The sequence below is a fragment of the Apaloderma vittatum genome, unplaced genomic scaffold, assembly GCF_000703405.1.
Source record: "Apaloderma vittatum isolate BGI_N311 unplaced genomic scaffold, ASM70340v1 scaffold14493, whole genome shotgun sequence".
In the NCBI taxonomy this organism is placed as follows: Eukaryota; Metazoa; Chordata; class Aves; order Trogoniformes; family Trogonidae; genus Apaloderma; species Apaloderma vittatum.
This window is the reverse complement of record NW_009707588.1, coordinates 1-10,342: the sequence shown is the minus strand read 5'-3', so window position 1 is coordinate 10,342 and position 10,342 is coordinate 1. Positions and strand designations below refer to the sequence as shown.

At 37.1% G+C, this 10,342-nt stretch overlaps 1 protein-coding gene across 1 annotated transcript; it reads right to left on the bottom strand.

The window, feature by feature from the left end:
• Positions 1–1,947: 1,947 nt before the first annotated feature.
• LOC104271568 (PAX-interacting protein 1-like) lies at positions 1,948–7,671 on the bottom strand. The gene is made up of 7 exons (XM_009866273.1): positions 7,624–7,671; positions 6,522–6,690; positions 4,969–5,069; positions 3,772–3,906; positions 3,613–3,688; positions 2,871–2,931; positions 1,948–2,426 (listed from the first exon to the last, which is right to left on the bottom strand). The coding sequence occupies exons 1-7, from the start codon at positions 7,645–7,647 to the stop codon at positions 2,411–2,413; spliced, it is 582 nt and encodes a 193-aa protein (XP_009864575.1). The 5' UTR covers positions 7,648–7,671; the 3' UTR covers positions 1,948–2,410.
• Positions 7,672–10,342: the final 2,671 nt, after the last annotated feature.

The window sequence follows — 10,342 nt, the reverse complement described above, 5'->3', positions numbered from 1 at the left end:
GGGACAGTATCAAAGGCTTTGCTCAGGTCTAAGTAAATGACATCAGTTGCTTGTCCTTCATCTATTAATGTTGTGACCTTTTCATAGAAGGCCACCAGGTTTGTCAGGCACGATTTGCCCTTGGTGAAGCCATGCTGATTATGCCCAAACACCTTTTCGTTATTCTTGTGCCTCAGCAGTGCCTCCAGGAGGATCTGCCCCATGATCTTGCCGGGCACAGAGGTGAGACTGACTGGCCTGTAGTTCCCCAGTTCTTCCTTCTTTCCCTTTCTGAAGATGGGGGTTATGTTTTCCCTTTTCCAGTCAGTCGGGACTTCTCTGGACTGCCATGACTTTTGGAATATAATAGAGAGGGGTTTCGCAACCTCATCCGCCTGTTCCCTCAATACCCGTGGGTGTATCCCATCAGGTCCCATGGACTTACACACCTTCAGGTTCATCAGGTGGTCCCGAACCTGATCATCACTTACAATGGGCAGCTCTTCCTTCCAGCCCCTGCCATTATCTTGTGTGACTCCGGGAGTGTGGTTGGAGTCCTTGCCAGTGAAGACTGAGGCAAAGAAGTCATTGAGTACCTCGGCCTTCTCCATGTCACTTGTAGCCAGTTCACCCGTTTCCTTTCTAAGGGGGCCCACACCTTCCCTCGTCTTCCTTTTACCATTAATGTACCTATAGAAATTTTTGCTATTCCCCTTGATCCCCCTGGCTAGATTTAATTCAAATTGAGCTTTAGCTTTTCTAAACATCACACTAAAGAAAATGCACATAACTGCTGTTACAAGTAAATGGTATTTGGGGAAAAGAACCGTTTTCTCTCTCCCTGTACCATACTTTTTTAAACTCTGATTCACTTAAAACCATCTTGAGTCAAGTGTAACATTCTCATTTACTACATTTTGTCACCTTACAAAAAAGTGACGCCGACAGAAATTTTACCATTCTTGTTATCATTCCTTATTGCTTACAAAAATATCACCAAATCCAGGTAAATCAGGGTAGGTGCGGCACCCAGAGCCAGCAGTAACATGCACAGTACTGACCACCGTGGGACTTCACTCATCTTAAAATTAAATTTACTACCACTGTGTTCTTACAGCTTGAATTTGTCCTTTGCTTCAGCACTTTGTTGAACTAGGGCATGGGAAGAAAGGCAACAGAAACAGTGGTCAAATATCAGGTGGATTTATGTTTCAAGCCATAGCACAAAAGACAGATTTGAAAGTAGTAGTTTTTCTGCAGAAAGCTTTGCATAAACTAAACCCAGCAGCTTACCTCTGTTTAATGATACTGTATTTGTGAAAGCTTCCCTGTAAAATGGATCTGCACAAAAATATAAAATGCTTGGAAAAAAATCGTGTGGTTTTTTGTTTATCTTGCATTTTGGATTGTTCTGTGAACGGTTCACCAGGTGCTGTAACACTCTTGATGTCATACAGACAAGTATTTGCACCCCCCTCCCCCCCACCAGAGTTAGGATTTTCCCCCCCCCCCCCCCACCAGAGTTGAATGGCTTGTGGATCAAAGAATAAAAGCTTTTAAGATGCCTTTATCACCATTCTGCTAGAATCTAAACTGATAAAAATGGTAAAGTCAGATTATTCGAACTGTGTGTGTATTAGGAAATACAACTGAATATAGATTCAGGAGACTGAGTTTTAATATTTATTTAGTAAAACTCACTATACAAACAAAAGTTATCACAACAGTGTAATATGCAAGGTTATAGTTTCTCCTTCCTTTAAGCTGCTTCTTTGCTTCAGTAGAAACACATAGATATATTTACAATTTCCCTTCAAATCACTGGGATTTCAAATATTAAAACATACCTGGTAAAATAAGCTTAAAATAATTTTACACTGCTTGAAAAAAGATTTGAGTAATTTACTCTTACCAGAGTGCCATTGTTGCACAGTATTCAAAAAAATGAACCACCACTAAAATATTGAGTAAAACATTTAAAAGTACATTTATTTAAAATGTGGGCAAAATATCAATATAAAAGAAAATAGAGTATAAGAAATAAAAATAAAGTACAAAACATTTTCATCTTCAACATCCATAATTTAATAGATAGCAAGCCCTTTTATTTTTACATCCAAATTATACTTTTGGCTCAAGTACCATCATTTACGTTAAAATGTTTAAAAACAGGCTAACCATGATACCTAAAGTGGGCTCCTTTAAAATGGTAGTATAATACAAAACATAGTAAATTATGTTTCAGCATAATAAAATTACACATCCTAAAAAAGATGCAGTTTTATTTTTGCTTTCCTGCTTTAAACTGCTCATCATCCCGAGGAAAACAGCTGGAAAACAGCATCCACAGGAAGTTTTAGTTGCTTTGTACAATGGCTGAACAGCTAGATTTAATGCTCCAAGGATTCCGAAGCAGTAAGGCATCTACCCATCAAGTAAATTTATATGTAAGTTTGTTAAGAAAGAACAACTTCAAGAAATGACTACAGAACAGAACTTAAATAGAAAATGTGCCTAAGGACGTAGAACCCACACAGGTCCTTCCATTGCATTTATCAAACAGGGTTTATAATCAATCTTCCTCAGTAAAAAGCTATTTTCCTTATCTGCAAATAACTCATAACAAATACGTTCCTTAGTGAAAAGGTTTTTTTTCCCGGTGCTTAATAATATTCTACTACGTCTTTCTGACAACCCCGCCTCCCACCTCCACTGAAGTATTTCCTATCAAAAAAGTAAGTCCACTCTGAATTTAAGCTAAGTTTCCGGGTGTTAACCTACCCTCCTATCAAGTAAACATTACACATCCAGATAATAAATAATTAGTTCCTAATAATCAAAACCTTCTAGTAAATCACACGTCCCTAAGCAGTGGACACAAAAAAGGATATGATTCATAATCCAGTGTTTGAGTAAGCACACCAGTCAGGACAAACTCAGCATTGTGGACATCTGGAAATTTCAAAAACATGTATACAGTTCACAGCTTACGGACATTTTTCCTCAGTCTGCACATGTGTCAGGAGGGGCCATCCTGTCCCTTTCTGCTCTCACGCAAAGGTGTAACAGAGTATTAGCCCCCCACCACCAGGCCCTACTGTTACCCATCGCATCACAAATACTAGACTTGCCCATGCATGTCTTTATTAATTAACAGACCATGTCTTGGGGTTCTGCACCAAAACAAAAACAGTCAAAGTGAAAAAAACCAAATCTTTAACTTGAGGAATACAGAGACACTAATCTTGTCTCACACAGGACTGAAATCCCAAGTTCAAGCCAACCTTTCCTAAAATTTATAGAATCATAGAATCATTAAGGTTGGAAAAGACCTCTGAGATCATCTAGTCCAAATAGCTACCCAACACTACCGTGACCACTAAAAACCCACGCCTCCACTCAGAGCCCAGAATGGTGACCCGGTTATAAAATCCCTCTATTAGAAATATCTGGCAAATAGCTGGCTAAGACTTCTTCATGGTTTGCAGAACAGGTCATGTGTTATCATCTATCTCTGTTATTATCTGCAAGCTTCAGAAGATGTCTGTGCTTGTAATATAAAAACAATACTAATTTGAAAAAGCACAAAAGAACCGTTATACTGTTCAAATTAAATTAACATCTTATACATACCTATGCCTCTTGCAAAATATTCTCGACATAAATGAAGGTCATTTTCACAGGAAATCAAGATTATCTCCGGCAAACTCTAAATAAAAGAAACTAACTGTAAGCTCAAAACAACACATTAAGGTATCACCAGTAAATTTTAGAAAGGAACACTCTACATACTTTATTCTGCTTATGCTCCATGAGTTTTCGAAAAGAAGGTTGCTTAGATAATACTTTTCCTCCTGCACATTCCACAATTGCTTTCATGGTAGAAAGACTGGGACAAATTCCAGGTGTAATGTAAAAATACTTTCCCTTAAAGAAGAAAAGAAAGAGTAAGAAAAAAATTATATTGCTAATTGATTTCTGCAATGTTTTAGGTTTTATTATAACGTGACGCTTGTCTTATACAGTCATGGGGCAGGCTTTGTAAGCTGGTATTAGATATCACAGCTTATGGCAACAAATTAATCAGCTGAAGAGTTGTCCTTAATTACAACTGGTATTTTCCCTGGAGGAGCAAAACCACTATTTTGATAAATTTGAACAGCTTAGGTGTGCCTATTTTAATATCTGGAAAAATAACAACCAAAAAACTTCAAATGACTACTGCTTAAAGTATAATCTTTTATTTTTTTTAAAAAGAAACAAAAAAGTAGCTGCAGCTTGGTAAAACTTATAGGAACAATATTCCTTGCTTCTTCAAGCACATGGATGTCTGAAGTATTGTGAAAGAACTTTCAGTTTTTAATTAATAGCCAATATATTACCTTCTGAACAAAAACTACCCAACTACTCAGCAGAGACTGATACAGGTGATCAGATCACAAAGTAAATTATCTCGTTAGCAGCTAGGAATAAAAAACATAACCTTGCTAAATGGACAGCAATGATGTAATGTAGTATCTAGACTTAACAGTAGACATAGTTTCTTACTCATTACGAGTTGTAAAAATACCCCTTTTAGGTGGGTTGCTTGAAACAGAAGTCTCAAATTGTTATACTGAAGAATCCCTAGCAACTTGGATCTTCACACGCCCCTTCACACTGTAATGTAATTTTAACTAGAAGCATGAAAACTATCTTGCACCATCCTCACAAGCAGCTGGGTGGTAAGCGCAGTCCTCATGGAGAATCAGACCAGAACTCCCTGAGGCTGAAGTACAAACTCAACTCTCAGACCCTCATTTTTAACGGGCAACTGCCATCCCAACAACGCTTAGGTAGAAAACAGGCATAGAGTAAAAAATGAACTATAAAACAAATGCTTCACTTTATATGCTAGTCTGTTTTATTGCCCTTGGATACAAAAGCTGTGGTCCCAATGATGAAAAGATTAGGTTGAAAAGCTTCAAGTATTTAATTTAACCTGCTTACCTTGAACAGTGGAGCTACTTGTGCTCTCTTTAGAGATTCCTCTAAACTAAAGCAGAACAGCACCTCAGCTTCAGCATCTCTGAGCACAAAGTTCTGCTCATCTGAAAAAGAAAGTTGCACGATGTAACATACAAAAGACCAAAACACCCACATAACCCAGGACCTAACATGTTTAGAAAATAGTGATGGGAGGGTGATTCGAAATGGTGAACACTCACTAATTTTAACATGATTATAATACTGCCCTTTATTAGGTGTCCTACAGGGATCATCCACGATTACTCACAGAATAAAAGGGTGTGTGTACTTTACCCTTATGTATCTAGCAACAACCACTGTCCTACAAAATCACTTTTTCTAATTTATTGGAGAAACTCGCGAAGTTTTGTTTATTGATTCTCTACAAAGGAGCAGACTGATCAGGAGCAAATCACTGTGACAACCTATGGGAGCCCAGATACTGCCTTCAACAGCTCACACAGCCTTAGCACAGTAACCTTTCCATCTGTCTCCATTGGCCAGCTATTCAGCTGATTTTTCTTTCTTCCTATTTTTTTTTTTAAATTAGGAATGGAATTTCAGTCTCAACTTCATCTTTCCAGAAAAAGATGTCAAACACATTTTTAAATTACATTTAATTCAAAACACCTAAGTTAAAAGAAAAAAAAAAACTTTATGGAGACCAAATTGCTCTTTCCAAGGAAAATTCTGATAACCTGCAGGAGATGGTGCTAATAACTCTTCCATAAGACAAACAAAACCAGCAAGACAATTTTTTTAAACAAGTGCCAGAATTTCCATCATCATGCTAGGTACAGAAGTGAAGGCAGACAATTAGCTACAAAATATTTCAGCAGACAAGTACTTTACGTACTAGATCAAAACAGTCATCCTTCCAAATTCCCAGACTTTCTTGATTTTCTAATAGCTTTCAAATGGACTGATTTCTCAGTTCACTGATGCTGAACCAAGCAAGTTACCTTCTCCAGATTAAGCAATAAACCAACAAGCATTTTTGTAAATTATCCATAGATTTAAATCTTTGTATGGTTAGGCAGCAATGCTACATATTTCCTCCTTGCAAAAAAATACATAAAACGCACAAAACAATCATAAAACAAATAATCACCCTTTAAGAAGATTTTCTTCAGATCCAACATGTCTGTCAAACAGACCAAAACCATCTATTCTGTTCTTTTCAGTTGTCAACAGAAGAGCAGTGTAAACACAAAGTCAGTATCTTCCAGCGGTGCTACAGTACTAGACCAATTAGCTTTAATTATTTAAATGCATTTTTGTATGTATTTCCAACAGTCGCTTAACTCCTAACAACTTATATTTTAGAAAAAGTATTGAAACCAAAAGTATTTGGGGCTTGAAAAGTAATGTAACCATAGGTAAAAATCTGTAAACGTCTATATGGGAAAGAAATACAACACTTGACAACATTCAACTATTTCATCACTCTGAAGGAAACTTTTCAAGTATTTTTTTACTTCTTTTAATCAATAAACCTTGTGTTTACTACAGAAGTTGATACTAGTTTAACTTACCAACAAACTTCTGGCACTTGAAACACTCTTCTAACCACTCCGGGGTAACTATGTGCTTGACTACAGAAATTGCTGTCAGGAACTTGACAGTTCGGGTCACTTTACTAGCAATTAGATGGGTACATTTCTGGGCAGATTCTGCTACTTCACCTCCAAGGATATACAGCTTCTGAAAGTTGCAAAAAACACAGATCAGAATGGAACAGTCCTTTAAAAAATGGAGGAAAAAATGAACATCAGCATCAATTAACATCAGCATCAATTAAAACTAAGCTACTCATGAAACAGTAAATATAGGTGATTTCTGTGTTACAGTCATTCCTTTACTAAAGCTGATTAAAGGACAGAATTTGCAGCCACTGAAAATCCAGGTGCTTCCAGACGCAAATTTCATCTGGCCAAGACTGAAAGCTAAATTCTGCTTCTGCAATTTTTCAGGTTGGGGTTACTTTTTTTAAGCAAAAAAAGTAGCTACAGAATACAAAAAAAAAATAAATCTTTTTTTTAAAGTGAAACATGCTACTAAATTTAAGGAAGCAGAAAATTTAATAATTTTGCTCTTTTCTATGGAAGGTAAAATATACACTGTAGCAAGGAAAAACTTATTTTTTCCAGTCTTTCCTTTGAAGAGAAAAGCATCTCATGAGAAACATGTATTCTTTAAATATACTAGTTCCACATGTGCTTTTGACAATACTGAGTAATCATCCTGTTTTCCTTTTTGGCATTACAGACAGCAACCAAACTAGGAGAATCTTGTGTCTTATCCAGTAAAACCATCACTACTTTTCTCACCTAAACTTAGTCATCAAGTTTGCTGATTTAAAACCAAATGTGGAAGGGGCCTTCTTTCTTTTAAATGCAATTATACAGACAGAAAAAACAAGCACCACAGAAGCATAAAGTAGTTAAGTGAAGCAGAACAGTTAACAAATGAAACTCATTTCACATGTATCTACACTCTAACCTCAGCCCCAGTAAGCATGGGGGATTTTACCCACTAGATGTACGTTAACCAAGTCTTAGCAAAAATTCAACATCAAGGAAAAAAAGTTAAACAGATGTTTCACTGCAGTTCACAAGAGATAAGCATGAAAGTCACCTTAATGTACTGTTGAACTTGCATAGGTTCAAAGCCTGTGAAGAGCACCATCGGTGTCAATTCCGGAGTGAGTTTTTTAGTAGGTGGTGGTAGGTCTTCAATCCTACAAAATGCATGAAATACACCAGAATGTGAAGTGTGAGCCCAAAGTTGTATTACTATTATTTTAGAACTAGACAAGTGCACTCTTGCAACTTTTACAAGTGGAAGTACTCAGATCAATGATAATTAGGCCTGATCAATCTTCTACTGAAGGAAAATTTGCTATGCTGAGAACAGGACGTTTTCTCTTGATTCCGTTCTGTCCCAGTTCTCTTACTACTTCATGAAATATTAACTCTAGTCCTTATTTTAATCCTGCCAGTTGAGTAGCTGGCAATACACAAAAACCGTTGACAGTTATTTCCACTAGCAGGGCAAAGGACAGAACCAGACTGATGGCCAGCTGACACTTCTGCGGGCAAGTAAATGAAGGCCCGCTGGCACTGATCACTCGCTGTCCTTACCTTGCTCTTTTGGAAGATGGCTGAAGACTGGATTCATTTTGCTTTGGTTTCAAAGGCAACCTCACACCCTGAAATTAGATCATCTACATGTTTATATTTGAACTGAACAGGGAAACAAGCTTCTAAAAGAGGAAAACTATCCACTGATATTCTGACACTATATTAAACAAAATTAAATACAAACAAAAAAGACACTACTGAATGTGTAATGTTACCCTTGTTGCTTACACAATCAAGTTAAGAGCAAAGCTGAGCATCAGCCCAAGTTCCTCCATAAAGTTATGTGACCATTTAAGCATACACGAAATAAAGTATTGTTGGACTTTTTTCCCTTTAAATAACACTGGTAATTATCAATGGAAATCACAAATAACTAAAAGAGAAAGAGACCAAGAAAGCTCTTCGTTTGTTAAATACACAAACACGACAATATTCTTCCAAGTGCTTAAATATTAACAGAAAATATTGGCACCTGTGTTTTAAACACTGGCGTTGCCTAACTACACAAACAGAAGCTCCAGTGGATGCTCAGGTACTCACTGGATTGACACTCCTGCTTCCCCAGTACAAGATTAGCTGCTAGAGCGTTTGCCCAGGGGTAGAGAAATGGAGCTCTTAGGCTCTCCCCGACCTGAGCAACTTGAAACCACAGCTCTCACCTGCAGGAGCATGTGACATTTACTCCTTTTCAACCTTCAAATCTACATCTGAAATTTAATGAGGAGTGCTAAAGGCATGTGACCAGAAAGATGGGCAGCATTATTCCAGCCTTGCTGAGAGGACAATCCTTTGGGGAGAACAGGCCACAAGTTTTTTTTTCCCTGCTCTCAGGGATATAGCTTTTTTATGCAGGACAATCACTAGTAAGAGCCGCTGGAAAGAAATGTTTAGAGTGCTTACTTTCTGACAGATATTTCAGCTACTACACTATGAAAATGCACAAGGTGGATGATATCAACATCTGACAGAGGGCTGTCCTGAAAAGAGGACCTCATACTTCAAATGCCAACACAAACAGAAATGCCTACTGTGAAGGCAATGAAGTACCTTTCCTGACATTTCCACATTCACATTCTGTTACCAAGTTGCACTCAAAACCCTTACGTGGCCTGATTTTCAGAGTCAGTACTCACTTGAAAAATACTGAGCCCTTCCTACAGATCTGATGTAAAAATCCAAGAGTAAAGCACTAGCTCCAGATGTCTCATAAGTAACTCGCTTTTGTATATCACAGTGCAGGTTCTTAGTTCTGTGAAAGATTATTTATCAGATTCCTCAAATGAATTAGAGACAATCCTCCGCAGGAAGAACAGCCAGGAGGGTCAGTATGAGTCTCTCTAGCACGTTGCTCACACCATATACACACGTCCTCGCCCACTGAAATCACTAAAGAGTAATCTTATAAAAAGAGCTTCATATATACAATAATTCAACATACCATTAGAAGTTCTGGTGATACTTTTATAGGGACTCTCCAAGCATCTAAGAAATGAAGAACAAAACAAAATTGAAACTATTACAAAGTTATTCATAACAGAAGACAAATGCTTTTATTGATTAAATGGGTATATATAAATACCATAGAACACAGGATTTTGGGAAAGAAACTCTTACCCAGAAGATTTAGAACCAGATGTTGACTAGGAGAAAGTGGATCTTGAAGACTGAATACTGTGTATCGACTGTGCTGTATCTGCCGTAAAGCTTCAAAATTTCCTAGCAGTATGTCACAGAGCCACTGTGCATTCACACAAGGTATTCTCCACTCTTTAGCTTTCTCATACTTCAAGCCACTGGGCCTATTGTTCAGAGATGAAATTAAAAAGAAATATATTTTCACGAAACAGGTAAAATAGAAATGCTTAGTAATAAACCTAAAATACTAGTATTTCTGTATTTACTTTAACTTTGACAAAAGTAGACTCTGAAAAAGTACTTTTGCTTTATATGCTAGAACAAGTCAATTAAGGGAGAATTCCTGCCCTAAATGGATCAAAGTTAGACCTAAATTTAACTTAATTTTCCCTCCTCCAACATTTTAAACTAATTATTAAATATAAAATTAAAAAGTTTACTTAAAGATGATGTAACAGACAGCATCACTTACAAAATATTGTAAACCAGCAAAATTAAAAAATACTTTTGCCTGTCTTTAGAAGGCAAAATTTATCAGGTAACAGTGTGCAGTTGTATTGGGTTGGCTCAGCCGGATT

Coding starts and splice junctions, on each gene's coding strand:
- LOC104271568 (XM_009866273.1), bottom strand. CDS start 7,647: ATGCAAGTTCAACAGTACATTAAG. Junction 5,070..6,521: donor CAAGTGCCAGAAGTTTGTTG/GTAAGTTAAACT, acceptor TTTCTTTTTCAG/ATGAGCAGAACTTTGTGCTC. Junction 2,932..3,612: donor ATATTTTGCAAGAGGCATAG/GTATGTATAAGA, acceptor TGAAATTTCCAG/ATGTCCACAATGCTGAGTTT.